General features: G+C 56.5%; 1 protein-coding gene across 2 annotated transcripts in view; it reads right to left on the reverse strand.

The window, feature by feature from the left end:
* DOT1L (DOT1 like histone lysine methyltransferase) overlaps positions 1–21038 on the reverse strand; it is a 71607-nt gene that overhangs the window by 39326 nt on the left and 11243 nt on the right. For both annotated transcript variants that reach the window (XM_007994704.3, XM_007994703.3), the window contains exons 2-5: positions 13036–13079; positions 6680–6754; positions 3193–3256; positions 1719–1947 (exon numbers count right to left, since the gene is read on the reverse strand). In XM_007994704.3, coding sequence (XP_007992895.1) covers positions 1719–1947; positions 3193–3256; positions 6680–6754; positions 13036–13079 — 412 coding nt within the window. The remainder of the gene's footprint in view (positions 1–1718; positions 1948–3192; positions 3257–6679; positions 6755–13035; positions 13080–21038) is intronic.

Here is a 21038-nt window from a genome sequence, read left to right on the forward strand (position 1 = left end):
TACACGCCTTTTTAATTTTTTGTTTTTGAGACAGGGTCTGATTCTGTCGCCCAAGCTGGACTGCAAGTGGTGAGATCCTGGCTCACTGCAGTCTCAATCTCTTGGGCTCAAGCAATCCTCCCACCTCAGCTTCCCAAAGCACTGAGATTACAGGCAGGAGCCACTGATCCCAGCCAGATATGCCTTTTTTTTTTTTTTTTTTTTTTTTTGAGACAAGAGTCTCACTCTGTCACCCATGCCAGAATACAGTGATGTGATCTCAGCTCACCACACCCTCCGCCTCCAAAGTTCAAGCAATTCCCCTGCCTCAGTCTCCCGAGTAGCTGGGATTACAGGCATGTGCCACCACACCCAGCTAATTTTTGTACTTTTAGTAGAGAAGAGGTTTCACCATGTTGGACAGGCTGGTCTCGAACTCCTGACCTTAGGAGCTCAGATCCACCCACCTTGGCCTCCCATAGTGCTGGGATTACAGGCGTGAGCCACCACACCCAGCCAATATACATTCTTTTTATTGCATTTTTAAAATTTGGAAATAAATTTAAATAAGTAAATAGAAATGGGGTCTTGCTACGCTGACCAGCTTGGTGTTGAACTCTTGGCCTCAAGCGATCCTCCCATCTCAGCCTTCCAAGCGCTAAGATGACAGGCATGAGCCGCCACACCGGGTCTGTGCAAAGTCCTCTTGGTCCCTGCCCTCGGGGCCCCTCCCCCACATCAAAGCCAGGACTGTGGAGTGAGGCAGATGTGGGGCTCGCATGCCTGCAGGCACAAGGTTCACATGTCCATCGAGGTCCAAGAAGCCCAGAGACAGTGCAGACACTGTGGAGAAGGGGCCTCTGCCATCTGACCCTTGTCGGCTGGTGGCCCCGTCAGCCCTGCCTGGATGGGGTGGTCCCATCAGGAAAGAGTCAGGCTGATGACGTTGTTCCTGAGCTGACCACTCATCTATGCCTCGGCCAGGCCACGCCGGGGCTCAAGACAGGGCCAGAAACCCACATCTGGGGCCTGGTCTCAAGGGGCCCCGACCGTGGTTGAGAGGAGACGACGCCTCACAAGCACAGCCTGTCGCCTATCAGACTCTGAGTGCAGGGGGAGGCCGAAAGAATGCCAGCAGGTGGGAGGTGGTCTGTAGGGACTCGTCGAGGCCACCCTGAGCCCCAACCTGGGAGGGGCAGGGCATGGCCCAGACGCAGGGGTACTGAGGGAGGCCGGGGATGCAGGGAGGGCGAGAGGGCCTCCATGAGCCCAGGGACCTGGGGTTTTCCTTTGCATGGGACCTTTCCAGCCGCTGCAAAGGGAGCAGGTGTGCCCAGAGAAGGACCGCAGTAGGCTGCAGTGCGGGTGGGGACTGGGCTGGGGCCCAGGCTAGCGAGTGGCAGCTTCTGGGAGTGAGCGACAGAGGGGCACAGGTCTAGCTCCCCGGCTAGTGGGAAGCAGGGAAAAGCAGAGTCTCCGGGCACCTGGAAGGATGGGCCTGGTCTGGGAACCACTGGGTTCCTGCGATTTCTCCTCTCTGGGTAGAGCCCCGGGCTCTGGGGAAGGTCAGGGCTGGGGAAAGGAACGGACCCACAACAAGACAGAGGGGCCGGGAAAAGGAAGCGCCGTCCACGCCAACATCATGAGTCCCTGTTAAACTCTTCTCCAAGCAGGTGTGGGTCAGGCAGAGCGTGTGGCCTGGAAGTGCACAGCAGCCGGGCGTGGCGGGCGACACTCACCGCTCCCCAAGTCCACAAACAGGTCGTCATCGGTCATCTTGATCTCGTCGATCATCTGGGCCACCAGGTCGAAGGAGGTCTCCCCGTACACCTCAGGGGAGAAGGGCTCGTAGTTGTTGAGCTTCTCGGGGTCAGTCACTGAGTGGTTGTAGACCTGCTGCAGGATGTGGCGCAGGAGCCCAGTGGACGGCCGCGTGTTCAGCTTCATGGGCTGCGTGGTGCCCTTCCACTGCAGACGGAGGGTGGCCCGGCCATGTCACATAAACCGCACGGCTACAGGCTGCCCAGCCCCTCCACCCCTGAGACCTAGGCCCTTTCCCAGCAGAAGCAGGGAGCCGGCTGCAGGGCCTCTCGTCCCCCTGTGGGGTGGCCGCCAGGTTCCCAGGTCAGTTTCCAACCCAGCCCCATTTCCTACAAGCAGCAAAGCAGCATCCCCAGGGTCAGGCCCCATCTCAGAGGGGTCCCCGGAGGCTCCTCCTCCCACCACAGACCTCTCTCCTCACTGGCAAGACCACCGAGACCACACAGGCCACTGAGAACACCATCACTCCTCCGGGCCGAGGCAGCAGAGCGGGGCGCCGACACCAAGGGACCCCCATCAGGTGCCACGAGCCCCGTGAAAGCCTTGAGCCTACTGCACCTCACCTGACTCGACCACCTGGAACCCCGCCTTCCTCCCCACCGCCTGCAGCAGGCCGAGGTGGTCCCCTCTCGTCCCAGCTAGCTCAGTTCTCAGGGGCCCACAGAGTTGCATGCACGTGGTAAGGGGGAAGCCGGGGCAGGGTGGCAGGCTCATGGGGCGGGGCAGCCCAGCCCCACTCAGGAGGGCTGAGTGAGCCCATGCCGCCCCCAGCAGGACTCCCTCCACATCAAGACCTTCAAGAAAGAGCTTCCCTGCCCTCATGCCCCAGGGGCCCCCGGCGCCTTCTAGAACATGGGAAGCAGCACGCTCCCCTCCCTGCTACACCCCAGCTCGCTGTGTCCCCCGTCCTTTGTGAGGAAAGCCTCACGAGACACAGCAGGACCGGGGTGTCCAAGGGCGCAGCCCAGGCCAGCATCCAGCCTGATGAAGGCAGGCGGTGTGGGGGAGGTCCAAGGGGAAGGCCGGCGTTCACACAGCCCGGGGAGGACAGGGACCCCGCCTCTGCTGGGGCCCACGGTCACAAACCCAGGGTTGCAGAGGCATGTGCAGACACCACAACCCTCAGGGCCCTGCCTCAGCACACAAACCACGGACGGCTCTGTGTTGGCACATGGCCACAGCACGCAGTTGGCGTGGCCCACGAGGACATAGCCCAGCCTCAGTAGCCCCCACATCACTCACCCACAGACCACGGTCCCCCCATGCTGCATGTTCCAATCCCTGGGGGCTCTAAGGGGAGCCCTGTGCCACAAGGTGGTGACATAAGGGGTCTGGAGGGGTCTGGGAGCCTGGCACCACTACTGACCGCCCGGGCAGGGGCAAGCCACCTACCAGCTGGTGGATGCTATCGATGGCGCGGTTGTACTTGTCGCAGAGCCTCTGCATGCTCTCGAAGCTGAAAAAGGCAAGGGAAGGCCCTGGTCACATGGGCCAGTGCGAGCCGCATGCATGGGAGGGACAGCACACGGACAGGGCAGGCTCCACGGTGCGGTCTCTGCCTGGACAGCCACCAGCCAGCTGGCCAAGACCCCTCTGGCAGAAGCCTCACTTTCCACCCTGATGGAGATTTCAGGTTTGACGCACAGGCGAGGAGGCCGGCCGAGAGACTGGTGCAGGAAAGCACTGAGCCCTGAGGCAGTCTGGACCTGCCCAGGTTCCCCACACTAAGCTGAGGTCCAGGTGTGCTGGAGGCGTGAGGAGAGAAAGACGGCTCGAGGGGGACGGAGGCCGGCCCAACAGCAGGAACCCCTGGGGCCGGCCTTAGAGGGTCTTCCTTGCCCTGGCTGGGGACAGCCACCATCGCCAGAGGCAGGTGAATGGCTGGGGTCCCAGGGATCACTGGGCCTCTGACAGGGCAGGTGCAGGAGGAGGGAGCACTGCAGAGAGGAGGGTGCCCCACCCACGCCCGCACTGCTCTGTGCACGTGTCCTTCAACAGCTCCGACTCACACGTCAGCAGTGTGTCACGTCAGACATGGCATAGCAGGGTCCACCGTAAGACTCGGTCCCCTGGCAGCAGCTCTGCCCCGCTCAGCCCTAGCCACAGGGCAATCCTTCATTACCTAAATGCCTGCACCCAACAGCATCCAGGGCAGGGCCAACTGGGCAGCAGGGGGCACCTGTGCTCCAGGGAGCGCCCACTGTCTGTGGGGCATGTGAGCCACAAGAAACACAGGCCACGCCCAGGCCCAGATTCAGGGGGGCTTCCGGGGTGGGGGCAGGCCTGCTGCAGGGTCTGCCTGGCCTAGTCTGTCCAGTCTCGACCTGGGATAACTTGCTCATCTTCCAAACCTGTTGGACCCACTGGCAAAACATGGACAACAGCGTCTGTCCCACCACCTCAGAAGGTGTCCAGAGCAGACCAAGAGACAGGAGGAGGAGGGGTAACCTGTCCCATGAACACTGTCACACACAGTGGCTCTCACCAGGGACCCCGGGAACATGGCGAGGCAAGCAACAGATGGAGGCAGGGACCCTGCTCGGCACCCTGCAGTGTCCAGGACGGTCCCTGCCAGAGAACAATCCAGTCCCCAGCACCGAGGAGACCTGCACCTGTGCGGGGGGGGCGCGGCTGGGACTTTCCTCCACCTCCTTCCTCCGCCGCCTCCACGTGCACGCAGGCAGCTTCCTCCCAAGGGCAACCCCAAGAGCCTGACAGATGCTCCGAGACGTGGCTGCGCAATCAGACCCCTGCTCCCGCCCCAGTCCCAGTCTCATGCTCTTCCTGCCTCGCCCTGGCAGCCCTGAATTCACCTGGGCAGTGTGTGCCCAAGGTTCACACTTTCCCTTCCTCATAGGAAAACCTGCGCTCCAAAGGCCAGGTTCATGCTTTTCTTAAGCAGCAGCTGCAGGGAATAAAGCAAGAGAACTTAAGAGCAGCAAACACCAAGAACAAAAGCCAGCTGACAGCCCCGGGAGCACGGCCACACAGAACCTGGATCATCCGGAGGACAAAGGACACAGGGGCGGAGGTAGCCCAGGTAGTGTGAAGGGCCAGCAGGCACCGTGTGGGCCTCGGTCCATGAGCAGCATCTGGCCAGGGCCAGATGACCCAACAGAGCCAGCCTGCTGCCTCCTGCCTTTCCGGCAGCTCCGGGGAGCAGTGCTGGCCCTTCCTGTGTTTTCACTTCTACACACCGCCTTCAACCCTGACAACCAGACCCTCTCAAAATCATCTCTGCATACTCCCGGGAAGAGACCCTTCCCTGGCAGGATGTCCAAATGCAGGTGCTCAGAGGAGCTGGGCTGTCCCTGGCCTAAAGCCCTAATGGCTCGGTCCCTCAGGTGGTCCTCCCAGCTCCAATGATTACCCCCTGCCCAGCCTGTCCCGGACGTCCTTCCAGCCTTGGCTAAGCCCATCCCACACGAAGGGGAAGGACACCACACACCCACGTGCAGGGGCGCCGTGAGCACAGCGTCTGACACACTTGCTGCTCAGAGCCAAGGCAGACGCTGGCCACACACAAGTGAGGCGCCATAAGCGCCCCAGGTTAATACGAAAGGGCTCAGCCCAACAACACCCACCCACCCGAGGGGCCTCCGGTTCCTAATAAAGCTCCTGATGGCTGGGAACTTCTAGGTGACAGGAGCATCTTTTGTTGTAAGGTCCCGGGTAGGGTAAAGCCCAAGCTGCAGTAAGAAGCTTAGAGAGAGATGGAGGCAATCATCAAGCAAGTCTCCAAGAAGCCCCCGTGAAAACCCAAAAGCACAGGGTGCAAAGAGCTTTGGGGTGAGTGCACCCCAACTCCATGGAGACACAGCTCTGTGCAGGGCCCTGCAGGCCCCTCCCTGTGGACCCTGCCATGCGGCTGTTTATCTGCACGCTGCATCACACCCTTTATACTAAACCAGGGAAGGGCCCAGCACACCATCACGCCTGAGGAGGGGTGGCGCGAGGCCCAGACTTGCGGGGCAGGTGGCGTGAAATCCACGGCAGCGGGTCGGCATGGAGGACCCTGCCAGCAACGCGCTTGTCTGCTTGTGGGGTACCAGGGTGCTAACCAGGGAATGGGCAGGGCTTGAGGGAGGGGCACAGGATCTCGAGGCTTACTGAGGCTGAGACCGCTGACCACAGACAAAGGAGTCCCTCCCACATGCCAGCGAGGCCGGAGAGCCAGGTAAAGTGCAGCCATGTGCTCAGCCTGGGAGGGTGCCAGGGCCCTCTAGGCTTGACTGTCTGTGGAGAGGGGCTTACCTAAGCTCACAACAGCATAGCCCTTGACGGAGGACTACTCTGTTGATTTCAGACTCCCAAGAGCTGAAAAAGGCGTGAGCCTGGAATGTCTTCCTTCTCAAAGAAAAACAAAACACTTCCAAGCAAGCATTCCAGAGACAGCCCTGCCCCTCTCCACCCACAAGACCCTCCTCCAAGACCCAGAAGCTGCCAGGGCAAAACTGCTAACAGCCACAGGGCTGGAGACAGAGGGACTAACTAAACCCAACTGAGATAGAAGCAGAGCTGCCAGGGAGCCTGAGGTCGCCCAGGCCCTCCCAGCAGCCTCAGGCAGGAACTCGGACTTCTGGCCGTCAGCCGCCCGCTATAAAAAGAGCCATCACTAGCGCAGGCTGACTCCACACATGCCAATCCCACTTTCCACAACCGGAGTTTCCAATTCTGTCCAGCCTCTGACAGCCTTTGCCAAGAGTTGATAAACATTTCCTACCAAAATAACTTTATGGTGGCCACGGCCAACTCTAAAAGGAAATTTCAGATCAGCTTGCACCATCTAAGAAGAGCTAATTATAGGATGCGTCCTCCTGTCCTCCCCAAGAGCCAAGTCTGTCCTCAGAGCAGAGTGGCCGGGCAGGACTCTGCTTACCTTTTGGTGTCATAGTCAATTAAAACGTAATTCTCCATAGCGAGCTTGAGATCCGGGATTTCTTCACAGACCCATCTGAAACACAGCAGCAGAAACAATCAGAAGGGGTTTGGTTTTTTTGGTTTTGTTTTGTTTTTTGTCTTTTTGTTTGTTTGTTTTTGAGACAGAGTCTCCCTCTGCCTCCCAGGCTGGAGTGCACTGTCGTGATTTTGGTTCACTGCGACCTCCACCTCCCGGGTTCAAGCGATTCTCCTACCTCAGCCTCCCGAGTAGCTGGGATTACAGGCACCTGCCACCATGCCCGGCTAATTTTTGTATTTTTAGTAGAGACGGCGTTAGGCCATGCTGGCCAGGCTGGTCTCGAACTCCTGATCTGAAGCGATCCGCCCACCTCAGCCTCCCACAGCGCTGGGATTACAGGCCTGAAAATCTTGAGCATTACCAGCATGTTCTTAAACACTGCATCCTCTCCAACAGAAAACAAACATCCCTACCACTCCACTCAGAGTGGAGAGAGAAAGGAGGCGTGCCTTCAAAACTCAGGCTACGACGTGCGCCATGAAGCTGTTACTGAAGCACACTGATCTTACATGGCTTCCAGGCCACACGCCGGTGGCTCCGGGGAGCTAAGTGAACGCACCTGCTACAGGGCTGGTCTAGGGACCCACTGGCCACATCAGAGCTCAAAAAGCAACCGATCGACTAGAAACTAAAGTCAACTGGTGCCAGGCGCGGTAGCTCACGCCTATAATCCCAGCACTTTGGGAGGCCGAGGTGGGCAGATCATGAGGTCAGGAGTTCGAGACCAGCCTGACCAACATGAATAAACCCCATCTATACTAAACATACAAAATTAGTGTTTGTATGCATTGTGTTTGTATGCATGGTGTTGCATGCCTGTAATCCCAGCTACTCAGGAGGCTGAAGCAAGAGAATTGCTTGAACCTGGGAGGCGGAGGTTGCAGTGAGCCGAGATCGCGCCACTGCACTCCAGCCTGGGCACCAAGAGCGAAAACTCCATCTCAAAAATAAATAAATAAAATAAACCCAACAGGAATTTGAAGAATTAACTAATCCCAAAATACAGCAGAGCTTCATCAACAAACACTGCCAAGAAAAATGAGGCGGAGGGGGTCATAGATGAAGAGACGGAAACAAACCAGCCCATTAAAACTCTTTGACCTGACTTGGACCCTGACACCATATTGAAAAGGATCATGAAGGCCGGGCGCAGTGGCTCTCGCCTGTCATTCCAGCACTGTGGGAGGTTGAGGTGGGCGGATCACCTGTGGTCAGGAGTTCGAGAGCAGCCTGGCCAACATGGTGAAACCCCACCTGTACTAAAAATACAAAATTAGCCAGGTGTGGTGGCACATGCCTGTAGTCCCAGCTACTTGGGAGGCTGAGGCAGCAGAACTGCTTGAACCCAGGACACGGAGGTTGTAGTGAGCCAAGATCATGCCCTTGCACTCCAGCCTGGGCAACAGAGCGAGACTCCATCTCAAAAAAAAAAAAAAAGGACCCAATCATGAAAGGGGCATCATCCCTGCAGAACTTACAGACAGCAAGGAGAATCAGGGATACTAAGAAAACGGAGCCAGGTGCGGTGGCTCATGCCTGTAGTCCCTGGTACTCAGGAGGCTGGGGCAGGAGAATCACTTCAACCTGGGAGGTTGAGGCTGCAGTGAGCCAAGATCCTGCCACTTCACTCCAGCCTGGGTGACAGAGCAAGACTGTCTCCACAATAAAAACAAAAGAAAATGGTATAAATCCAACAGCCTCAAAGAAATAAACATCCCCCGAGGAACACGAATGACCGAAACTGACACAGAAGAAACAACAGCTCCGCAGCTCTACACCTGTCAGAGTTTGCTTCCTAGAGACGGCTCCAGGCCCCGACGGCTTCACTGGTGAATTCCATCAAACACTGACAAGACACAACACTAAACTTACAGAAACTTTTTCACTTTTTATGCAGCCAGCATCATCCTGACACCAAAACCATAGAGACACAAAGGGCTAGAAAGGAAGGATAAGAAAGGAAACAGCACACCAACATCCCCTACCAACACACCCCACAATCCCTTAAAAACGTGAGGGAACTGCGCAGTGGCACCTCACAACCACGCGCAGCACCTCCCAGGGAGGAAAAGCTGCTTCACTCTAAAATTAGTCACTGCAATTCACCAAAGGAACCAGGACAGAGGTCTGAGCAGCCCCACGTGGGCAGGTGGGAAAGCACGCAGGATGGCATTCAGTGCCATCACGACAGTACCCCACAAGAGGCCAGAAATGCAAGAACACGCCTTCCACTTGAAAACTGCACGGGATCAGTCACCGAGCCACTGTGACAGCTGAAGGCCCACTTTCCCCAGCCGCCTGGCCTGCGGCTCAGCAGGCGGGAACGGGGAGGGATGGGGGTTCGGCCTCTGCCCCCCACTCCTCTCGACCTGCTAAGTCCAGCTGGCAGCTTTCCAGAACTCCGAGAGCAGCTTCACTGCCCCCCACCCCACACCAAGTCCCCACCCGGCCACAGACTCCAACCAGCTGGCCAGGACCCGACCTCAGGTTCACGTGCCCCCAAGACCCTCCCACACTGAGACACACAGCATCCTGTCAGAAGGGCTGCAGTACCTGCCCTCTGTGATTATTGGTGCCTCTCGTCACCCCTCCCCAGCCTGGTCAACACCTGCACACCCGGATGACACCGGCAGGGGACCCCACGACACAGATCACGAAAAGCCCCAGGCACTGAGCAAGGCCCCCGAGATTGACGCGAGCAAGGCCGTCTGCAGTTACTTCTTCTCATCACATCGTCCAGGAGGTCCTGGCCGGAGCAACTTGGCAAGAAAAACAAGCAGCAAGCAGCCTGAAAGGAGCAGCCGTATGGCGTTCACTCAGTCCCGTGGTTCTGCGCCACAGACGGCGCCAGAGCTCAGCACGGTATGGCGTTCACTGAGACCCGTGGTTCTGCGCCACAGAGCACGCTAAGGGATACGCGTGGACGCTGCCGGAGCTCAGCACAGGCAAGGCCGGCAAGCAAAAGGGAGCAGTCTTTACACATACTGGCAGCAAAGGATTGTCAAAATGCCACATAAAAAAGCACCAAAGGCCGGGCGCAGTGGCTCACACCTGTAATCCCAGTGCTTTAGGAGGCTGAGGCGGGCGGATCACGAGGTCAGGAGTTCGAGACCAGCCTGATCAACATGGTGAAACCCCCGTCTCTACTAAAAACACAAAAATTTGCCAGGCGTGATGGTGGGCACCTGTAATCCCAGCTACTCAGAAGGCTGAGGAAGAAGAATTCCTTGAACCTGGAAGATGGAGGTTGCAGTGAGCCGAGATTATGCCACTATACTCCAGCCTGGGTGAGAAAGCGAGACTCCGCCTCGAAAAAAAAAAAAAGCACTGAAACAGGAATACCTGGGAGTGACATTGTTTAAACGCCCCTTTCCCCAAACTGAACTGCAGGCTCAAACCAATTTCTAGAAAAAGCCCAGTTGGCTTTTCTGGAGAAATGGAGAGGCTGATTCTCCAGTGGACATCCAAACGAGGAGAGCCTGGGACCGCTGAACCATCTTTAAACAACAGCCCTCCCCGCACTTCGGGAGGCTGAGGGGGCTGGATCACTTGAGGCCAGGAGTTTGAGACCAGCCTGGCCAACATGGCAAAATCCCATCTCTACTAAAAATACAAAAATCAGCTGGGCATGGTTGCAAGCACCTGTAATCCCTGCTACTTGGGAGGCTGAGGCAGGAGAATTGCTTGCACCCAGGAGGTAGAAGTTGCAGTGAGCTGAGATGGCGCCACTGCACCCCAGCCTGAGCAGCAGAGCGAGACTCTGACCCAAAAAACCAATAACACGGTGGGAGGACACGCTTGGGACACTGGCCGTATGGGGACTGAATGGTGTTTGCTGTGTAAAAACGTCAACGTCATCAGTGTTTCTGGGGGAAGTGAGACAGAAAAGGTCTGTGCAGCGTCACATCGTGAGAACCCTGGTCATGTGCTGGGGACGCATAGCAGAAAGCAGCCTCTCCAGGGGGTTTGAGTTTTGAGGCCTCTGCCTACACCACGGATGCCCAGGTGTTGGTGCGCACCCCTGTGCCTGGACCCCTGTTCCCTACAACACTTAAGCTCCAGATGCACTCCCCAGAAAATACACAAGGTTCAAACAAGACAGTCAGCTCTGAGCCCTGCAGAAGGAGAGCATGCAGCCAGAGAGGCAACCTCACCATCACCACCTGAGATCCGGGGGCCCGGGGTCTCCTCGGCGAGGCACCCTCACCGTCACTGCCTGAGATCCGGGGGCCCGGGGTCTCCTCGGCGAGGCACCCTCACCGTCACTGCCTGAGATCCGGGGGCCTGGGGTCTCCTCCAACCCCAGAAGCCTGTGCGGGCCACTTCCCATGGGGAGCAGATGCAATTCACCTGCTGCCTGAGCACCTCGAGACCCACCAGCAAGAGCCTGGTCAGAGCGGGGCTTCCACACCTGCTGCACCAAGACCCTAACCCAGAGAGACTGCGTCTGGGCATCACTGGCAGAACCTGCACAGACAACAATGGCCTGGAGAAGCCACAGCACTGGAGCATTCTTTCTTGTTTGGGTTTTGTTTTTTGAGACAGGGTCTCACTCTGTTGCCTGGCTGGTGGGTGGTGGCACAATCACAGTGCCACTGGTCTCAAGTGATCATCCTGGGCTCAAGTGATCCTCCCACCTCGGCCCCTCAAGCAGCTGGGACCCACAGGCATGCACCACCATGCCCAACTAATTTTTTACTTTCTTGTAGACACAGGGTCTCATTATGTTGCCCGGCCAATCTCCAGCTCCTAGATTCAAGTGATCAACCCTCCCAGCCTCCCAAAGTGCTGGGAGTCCAGGCATGAGCCACCATGCCCAGCTGAGCATTCTTATTTATTTATTTATTTGCAATGGAGTCTCACTCTTACCGCCCAGGCTGGAGTGCAGTGGCACCATCTTGGGTCACTGCAACCTCCACCTCCTGGGTTCAAGCTATTCTCCTGCCTCAGCCAACTAGCTGAGACTACAGGCACCCACCACCACATCCGGCTAATTTGTGTATTTTTTTTAGTAAAGACAGGGTTTCGTCAAGTTGCCCAGGCTGGTCTCGAACTCCTGGCTTCAAGTGATCTCCCTGCCTCAGCCTTCCAAAGTGCTGGGATTACAGACGTGAGCCACTGCGCACGGCTTGAGCGTCCTTAAAAAGACTGCACGGCCCTGTGTGAGGAGCACCCACAGAGGCTCATGCCAGCACAGTCTTGGCCGCTGGCTGCCATAAGAGAAACCCAGGCAGAGAGAGGCGGCTGGCTGCCAGGAGCATGCTGCAGCTGGGCTGGGGCTGGGCGGGGGCTGGGCTGGGGCCCAGCTGCCTGATCCACAGCCCTCCCTCCAACCATAACACCAGGATTCTTTTACCAAGAACAAAGGGGCCCCTACTCCACTGCCTGGTCCACAAATCATGACATTAACAAAAAGCAGATCCCACATTCTAAGCACAGGCCCTGGGTCAGGCCCACCCTGGCCGACCTACACAAACGATTTCACTGAATCCTCAAACACCCTGGCCAGGGAGAGGCTGCCGGGCCCCAACAGTGAACCACAGACCTCAGGAGCCAGGGCCTGGCACAGAGCCACCGGCCAAGAGCAGCTCGGCATGGCCCTAGTGGCAGCTGCAGGCCTGGGCAGATGCTGGGCGTTGTGCACAGGCGGTGTCCTCACACCCAGCATGCCAAGGAACAGCCCAGCAAGACGCCAGGGCCACATGGACACATGTGGCCTCCCTGCAGGTGCCACACAGTGAGGGTTCTGACCCTGAGCACCTGAGACAGGCAGAATGCCAGCCACCATGGGCAGCTTCCCAGTGGGCAGCAGAGAGGCACCCAGAGGGCCTCCCTGCACTGCTGCTGCAGACCTTGGAGACCAGGCTGGAGCTCACGAGGACAGGATGGCCTCCTCCTCCTGCCCATCCAAGTCATCCCCAGAACGCTCCTCTCTGCACCCACGGGGCAGACACAGGAGGCCGTCAAAGGCACGTGAGGGTGAAGGTCAGTCCAAAACCCACAGTGGGGAGACTGACAAGGAGACAGAGGAAGGCAGTGCAACGCCCCTGGAGGACCACTGGACACCCCACCAGCTCAGGACTTCTGCACCCACTGGCCAGGAACGGAGCTGGAGGAAGCAGCTCTACCTGTCCCTGGGTCACCCCGATCCACTTCGCAACACCTCCAGGAATCTACCCCTGCGGCAGCCATCCCCACAACAGTCTGCAGGGCACGGGTGTCCACGGAAGCGGCCCCAGGCTCTGAAGACAACACACTGCAGGCCGTGTACTCACCGGATGGTCTCGATGATTTCATGAGCAGCATCGTGATGTTTGTCCTGAGAGAGAGAGAGAGGTTTGAGACGCAGAGCCACCCTCCACCCCGTGAGCCCGTCGCTCTCTTCCCGGACAGGTGATGCCATCAACTTCCCACCTCTTCATTTCCCAACTGGTGCAACTCCCAAGCCCACCACCAGGGGAGACCACCAGAGACATTCCCAGACCGTGGACCACGAAGGGACACAGACCTTGCTAGGGACCTATTCCTGGCACGCTGTGTCCTACCACAGGCAGAGAGCGGGGAGAGGCTGGGATGGAGTCTATGGCCCCCAGCCCTGCTTCTTTCCCACCCTAGAGCAAACGGCTGCCCCAAGCTCCTCCACGTATCTCCCCATTTTTTCCCTGGAGGTCAGCTGACTCAACACACCCCAAGCCCCTCAGGCCGCGCTATGCAGGACCACCAGGAATTCTCCCGACGCTGCTCTAGCCAGGGAGCTCCAGCCTGGCTGGGAGTCCTGCTTCGGCAAAGGCCTGGTACGTGACTGCAGGTGATGGAGCCTCCACAGGGCCTGTGTCCCCACGTCTACCATGGGAAAAAACCACTGGGCTAGCCCACTCGGGCGGCCACGCCATAGCCCAGAACCCGCCACACCTAAAACCAAGTTCCTTGGCCTGACACAGACCCCTCCCTGTCCAGCACCCTGCCCTTCACTCCCTCTACAAGGCCGATGTCAAAGGCAGGTTCACACCCAGCAGGGCCACCCAAGCTCTCCGACTGCACATCCATCACCGAGAATCAGAGACCAAGGGCACACCACCAGAACACTGTGCACTCTCCACGTCGCGGCCGCGTGCTACTGTGCTGCTAGAAACCCACAACAGGCTGGGCGCGGTGAGCCAACCACTTGAGCCAGGAGTTCGAGGCCAGCCTGGGAAACAGCGAGAGCCCGTGTCTTTTTTTTTGAGACGAAGTTTTGCTCTTGTTGCCCTGGCTGGAGTGCGATGGCGCAATCTCAGCTCACCGCAATCTCTACCTCCGGGATTCAAGGGATTCTCCTGCCTCAGCCTCCTGAGTAGCTGAGATTACTAGCATGAGCCACCACACCCGGCTAATTTTGTATTTTTAGTAGAGACGGAGTTTCTCGATGTTGATCAGGCTGGTCTCAAAATCCTGACCTCAGGTGATCCACCACCCTCAGCCTCCCAAAGTGCTGGAATTACAGGCCTGAGCCACCACACCCGGCCAGCCCATGTCTTTTTTATAAAAATGAACCCTTTTTTTTTTTTAATCCCCATAGGCAAACGCTATAGCAATTATCAGTTGCAGACGCGACACGTTGGATGTTGCAGTCCACAGGGCGCATCAGAGGCGGCCCAGGAAGCCACACAGCCTCAGGGAGCCTCTCCCAGGGCAGAGAAAAAGCAACCAGCGGAGCACCTGTGGACGCCACCTGACGAAACACAAGACCCGTGTCACCAGAGTGAGACACGCAGCCGCCACGAGCCTCCCAAGGCCCAGTGGGACGCAGCCCCATCTGTGGGGCTCCTGCCGGGATGCAGAACCTCAGCATAATCCTGAGGAGCAGCCCAGCCTGACTGAGGGGTGCCACACAGAGACCCCAGCTGGCTCTCCTCCAAAGGCCAGACCATGGGAGACCCACCCCAGCTTTCCTTATGCACTGAGGGATCAGCCCAGATGGGGGAGACAGGAGACGCAAGGGCTCATGGCAGTGATGGGATGGGACGTATATGCCGCTGAGGCCACAGCTCAACCCACCTCCTGGTTCAGATCAGGGTACTGCAATGAAATAAAGCCACATGGAAAGTCTCTGCGCGGTGCTTTGCAACTTTCTTCTCAGTCTAAAACCACTTTGGGGATGGGCGTGGTGGCTCACGCTTGGAAAACCAGCACTTTGGGAAGCTGAGGTGGGCGGATCATGAGGTCAAGAGATCGAGACCGTCCTGGTTAACAAGGTGAAACCTCATCTCTACTAAAAATACAAAAAACTAGCTGGGCGTGGCCAGGGCAGTGGCTCACGCCTGTAATCCCAGCACTCTGGGAGGCTGCAGCGGCTGGATCACAAGGTTAGGAGATCGAGACCATCCTGGTGAACACAGTGAAACCCTGTCTCTACTAAAAAATACAAAAAATTAGCCAGGCATAGTAGCAGACGCCTATAGTCCCAGCTACTGGGAAGGCTGAGGCAGGAGAATGGCGTGAACCCAGGAGGCGGAGCTTGCAGTGAGCTGAGATCGCGTCACTGCACTCCAGCCTGGGCAACAGAGCAAGACTCCGTCTCAAAAAAAAAAAAAAAAAAAAACAAAAAAACAAACATTAGCTGGACATGGTGGCACACGCCCGTAGTCCCAGATACCCGGGAGGCTGAGGCAGAATAGCTTGAACCCAGGAGGCAAAGGCTGCAGTGAGCCGAGATCGCGCCATTGCACTCCAGCCTGAGCTACACAGCGAGACTCTGTATCATAAAAGAAAAAAAAGAAACACTTCAAAGTGAAGTGTTTTTTTGAGATTTTTTTTTTTTTTTTTTTGTAGACATGAGGTTTCACCATGTTGGCCAGGCTGGTCTCGAACTCCCGGCCTCAAGTGAGCTGTCCACCTTGGCCTCCCAAAGATATGGTGAAACGCCATCTCTACAAAAAAATACCAAAAAAAAAACCTGGCCGGGCGCGGTGGCTCACACCTGTAATCACGGCACTTTGGGAGGCCGAGGCGGGTGGATCACTTGAGGTCAGGAGTTCAAGACCAGCCTAGCCAACACAGTGAAACCCCATCTCTACGAAAAACAGTGAAACCCCATCTCTACGAAAAACACAAAAAAAATTTAGCTGGGCATGGTGCTGCGTGCCTGTAAGCCCAGCTACTTGGGAGGCTGAGCCAGGAGATTCACTTGAACCCAGGAGGCAGAGGTTGCAGTGAGCTGAGACTGCACCATTGCACTCCAGCCTGGGCTACAGAATGAGACTCCATCTCAAAAAAAAAAAAAAAAAAAAGCTAGGTGTGGTGGCACACACCTGTAACCCGAGCTACTTGGTGGCTGAGGCAGGAGAATCTCTTGAACCCGGGAAGCAGAGCTTGCAGTGAGCCAAGATCACACCACTGCACTCCAATCTGGGCAGCAGAGTGAGATTCCAGCTCAAAAAAAAAAAAAGAAAAAGATAAATAGGAGGCAGGAGCTGGGGCTGGGCAGAGCGAGGAGCAGGGCAGGCGAGGGTGGCGAGGGAGCAGACAGCCCTTGCAGGTCCCTGACAAAGTGAAAATGGGGCCCCTTGCTCAAAGGTGGCTAACAAACTTCAACACGAGCTGGGCACAGATCATGAGGTCAGGAATTCGAGGCCAGCCTGGCCAACGTGGCAAATATTAACACCATAAATACTAGCTCTACTAATAATACAAAAATCATTGGTACTACTAACAATACAAAAATTATTGCTGGGCGCAGTGGCTGACGCCTGTAATCCCAGCCCTTTGGGAGGCCAAGGCAGGTGGATCACGAGGTCAGGAGATCGAGACCATGCTGGCTAACACGGTGAAACCCCATCTCTACGAAAACTACAAAAAAAACTTAGCCGGGCGTGGTGGCGGGCACCTGTAGTCCCAGCTACTCGGGAGGCTGAAGCAGGAGAAAAGGTGAACCCGGGAGGCAGAGCTTGCAGTGAGCCGAATCACGCCACTACACTCCAGCCTGGGTGACAGAGCGAGACCCCATCTCACCAAAAAAAAAAAAAAAAAAAAAAAGGCCAGGCGCGGTGGCTCACACCTGTAATCCCAGCACTTTGGGAGGCCGAGGCGGGCGGATCGCGAGGTCAGGAGATCAAGATCACAGTGAAACCCCGTCTCTACTAAAAATACAAAAAATTAGCCGGGTGCAGTGGTGGGCGCCTGTAGTCCCAGCTACTCGGAGGCTGAGCCAGGAGAATGGTGTGAACCCAGGAGGGGGAGCTTGCAGTGAGCCGAGATCGCGCCACTGCACTCCAGCCTGGGCGACAGAACTAGACTCCGTCTCAAAAAAAAAAAAAAAAAAAGTATTAGTACTACTACTAATACAAAAATTGTTAGTAGTACTAATAATGCAGAAATGAGCCGGGTATGGTGGCGGGTGCCTGTAATCCCAGCTACTGAGGAGGCTGAGGCAGGAGACTTGCTTGAACCCAGGAGGTAAAGGTTGCAATGAGCCGAGATTGCACGACTACACTCCAGCCTGGGCGACAAGAGCAAAACTTTTTCTCCAAAAAAAAAAAAAAAAAAAAAAAAAAACTGTTCCTGCAGGATTTGACTGCGTGGGTGTGGCTAGTGTGGCACGCCTGGCCGTTTCCTATATATTTTGCGCTCTATACAGCTCCGTCCCACCAGCCACATGTTGGGTGCCCATAGCCCTGAGTGGCCAGTGGCTGCTGTCGGGGCAGTGGCACTCCACACGCCTCCCCTCAAGGGGGAGTCTTCTTCCTGTGGACCCCCACGGAGTGCTGTGGATGTTACAGGGAGCAGCCGGAAGCGCTGGGTTCTGCACATCTGAAGCGAGACCCAGAGGGCCGGCCTCCTCTCTGGTCAGGGGCTGGGGACCGGAGGAAGGGGTGCTAGGCCTGCTCCCTCATGTCGGGGTGCTGCTTCTGAGAACCCTTTCCTCCTGCTCACAGTCAGGGCCCACGGCAGGGTCCCCCTCTCCCTCCTCAAGCTGGAAATCCAGCCTGCTGTGGTCCCTGCATTTCCTGTCTCTCCATAGCGTCTTCCCCGGTGATCATTTGACAGAGGGCCCTGCCTCGCCCAGTTTCGGGGTTTTCTTGTCACAGGGAGTCGCTGTCTCAAAGTGGTGGCCATGGGAGCTGCACGTCTGGCTGGCAGAGTGTTTCTGGCTGTGGTTTGAGTGTCCTGAGGCTGCGCAGGATGGAGGGGGCTGTGGGCCAGAGTTCCCCTTCCTGGGATTCACAGCCAAGCGCTTCTCACAGGCCCCGGCCTTACTGGAGCACAGAACATTCCCGGCAGCCAGATGACTCACGGTGTGAGGGCTGGAAACACTCTGATTTACAGCGGTGTCACCTGCCCATGCCTGCTCTCCTTGGCAGTGTGACATTATTTTGGGGGCCACATAAGTGTAGTTCTAAAAATGAGTGCCCTGCAGAAGCAGTAGCAGGGTGAACTCGCCTCTGCAACTCCCGCGAGCCGTGCCCTCTGCCCCACGCCTGTTTCGTCATGGTGCCTCGTTCCCCATCACTCAGCTAGGGAGACAGTGTCCCCACCAGGCAGTGCGCCCCGAGTTACCGCCCCCGTCTCCTCCTTGCGCGTGCTGCCTCCTGTCCGGAGGTGCCCTGTGGTGTGGGCTGCTGTGTGGACCGAGGGCTGGGGGCCAGGGCTTTGTGCAGACTTCACCAGGCTTTTCCGAATCCTGAAGGCCAAGAGGTGACATTCCCTCTCACGGTGGGTGGGTGTGCGGGGCCTGGAGGACTCCCGACAGAGTGGATGTCTAGTAAAAGGAGCCTCGGCCAAGAGGCGTTTCCAGCACAGACCTGTTCCTAGAGGGCCCAGGGAACAGGCAGAGCCAGGCCACAGAGGTTGGGGGACCACCCCAGGGCCCATGTCTAGAGCAGCACGGTTGGGTTCGTACTCCTGGTCTGTGGGTGGGTGAGCGCCTCTGTGCGAAAGAGCCCAGCGCTGGCTTCTAGCTCTTGTGTTGGAGTTCCTTTTTTTTTTTTTTGAGACGGAGTTTTGCTCTTGTTGCTGAGGCTGGAGTGTAGTGGTGCGGTCTCAACTCACTGCAACCTTTACCTCTCAGGTTCAATGGTGCACTCTCAGCTCACGGCAACCTCCACTTCCTGGGTTCAAGCGATTTTCCTGTCTCAGCCTCCTGAGTAGCTGCTGGGATTACAGGCGTCGGTCACCACGCCTGGGAACTTTTTTGTATTTTTAGTAGAGGCGGGGTTTCATCATGTTGGCCAGGCTGCTCTCGAACTCCTGACCTCGGGTGTTCCACCCGCCTTGGCCTCCCAAAGTGCAGGGATTACAGGTGTGAGCCACCATGGCTGGCCCACACCTGGCTAATTTTCGTTTTAGTAGGAACAATTTTTTAATTACATGATAAAATGATAATATTCTAGTTATACTTGGTTAAATAAGTTATGAAAATTTATCTTCTGGGCCAGATGCAGTAGCCCATGCCTGGGGTCCCAGCAACTTGGGAGGCTGAGGCAGGAGGATCACTGGAGCCCAGGAGTTTGAGGCCACAGCAAATCATGATCGTCACTGCACTCCAACCTGGGCAACACGGCAAGATCTCAACTCTAGAAAGATAAAAAATACTGGCCGGGCGCGGTGGCTCACGCCTGTAATCCCAGCACTCTGGGAGGCCGAGGCAGGCAGATCACAAGGTCAGGAGATCGAGACCATCCTGGCTAACACAATGAAACCCCATCTCTACTAAAATTACAAAAAATTAGCCAGGCGTGGTGGCAGGCGCCTGTAGTCCCTGCTACTTGGGAGGTTGAGGCAGGAGAATGGTGTGAACCCAGGAGGCGGAGCTTGTAGTGAGCCGAGATCGCGCCACTGCATTCCAGCCTGGGCAACAGAGAGAGACTCCATCTCAAAAAAAAAAAAAAAAATTTTAAAAATTAAAAAAGAAGCCAGAGACAGTGGCTTATGCCTGTAATCCCAGCACTCGGGGAGGATGAGGCAGGAGGACTCCTTGAAGCCACGAGTTTGAGATCAGCCTGGACAACATACAGAGACCTTCATCTCTTCAAAAAAAAAAATTTGCTGGGCGCGGTAGCTCAAGCCTGTAATCCCAGCACTTTGGGAAGCCAAGACGGGCGGATCACGAGGTCAGGAGATCAAGACCATCCTGGCTAACACGGTGAAACCCCGTCTCTACTAAAAAATACAAAAAACTAGCCAGGCGAGGTGGCGGGCGCCTGTAGTCCCAGCTACTCGGGAGGCTGAGGCAGGAGAATGGCGTAAACCTGGGAGGCGGAGCTTGCAGTGAGCTGAGATTCGGCCACTGCACTCCAGCCCGGGCGACAGAGCGAGACTCCGTCTCAAATAAAAAAAAAAAAAAAAAAAAAAAAAAAATTGTTTTAATTAGCTGCGCATGGCAGGTGTGCCTGTATTCTCAGCTATTTGGGAGACTGAAGTGGGAGGATCCCTTGTGCCCAGGAGTTCAAGGCTGCAGTGAGCTGTGATCACACCACTGCACTCCAGCCTGGGTGAACAGCGAGATTCTATCTCTAACAAAAGAAAAAACAAAATTCATCTTAGCTTTTTAAAAATGTGGCTACTAGAAACAGTGAAATCACACATGTACCTTATGGAGTATTTCTGCAGCCTTACCTCACAGGACCTAATTCTACCTTCCTAGTTGACAGGTTTTTTTTGGGTTTTTTTGTTTTTTTTTGGAGTTTCATTCTTGTTGCCCAGGCTGGAGTGCGATGGCGCGATCTCGGCTCACTGCAACCTCCGCCTCCTGGGTTCAAGCGATTCTCCTGCCTCAGCCTCCCAAGTGGCTGGGATTACAGGCGCCCGCCACCACACCCAGCTAATTTTGTATTTCTAGTCGAGACGGGGTTTCTCCACGTGGTTCAGGCTGGTCTCCAACTCCCAATCTCAGGTGATCCACCTGCCTCGGCCTCCCAAAGTCCTGGCATTACAGGTGTGAGCTACCACGCCTGGTCTGACAGAGCATTTTTAGACTTGACCCTGAACCCAAGGTCCACACAGGCCCTGGCCCAAGTCCACGCAGCTAATTCACAGCAGAGCTGGGCCTGGACATCAGACCACGTTGCTTCCTGGCTAAGCATCTGTCTGCAGGATCAAGGGCAGTGTGAAAAGGGGACTCAGACCTCCACAGGAGGAGGACAGGGCCGTCTGAGAGCTCCAAGGAGAGCTCAGATCAAGGATGGCTGACAAGGCTTCAGCCGACTTGATAGTAACTAGTCCATCTGCAACAGCCCCAGCTCGCTAGGCACAGCTGTGCACGCCTGTAGTCCCAGCACTGCAGGAGGCTGAGGTGGGAGGA

This window comes from Chlorocebus sabaeus, chromosome 6, assembly GCF_047675955.1.
Source record: "Chlorocebus sabaeus isolate Y175 chromosome 6, mChlSab1.0.hap1, whole genome shotgun sequence".
NCBI lineage: Eukaryota > Metazoa > Chordata > Mammalia > Primates > Cercopithecidae > Chlorocebus > Chlorocebus sabaeus.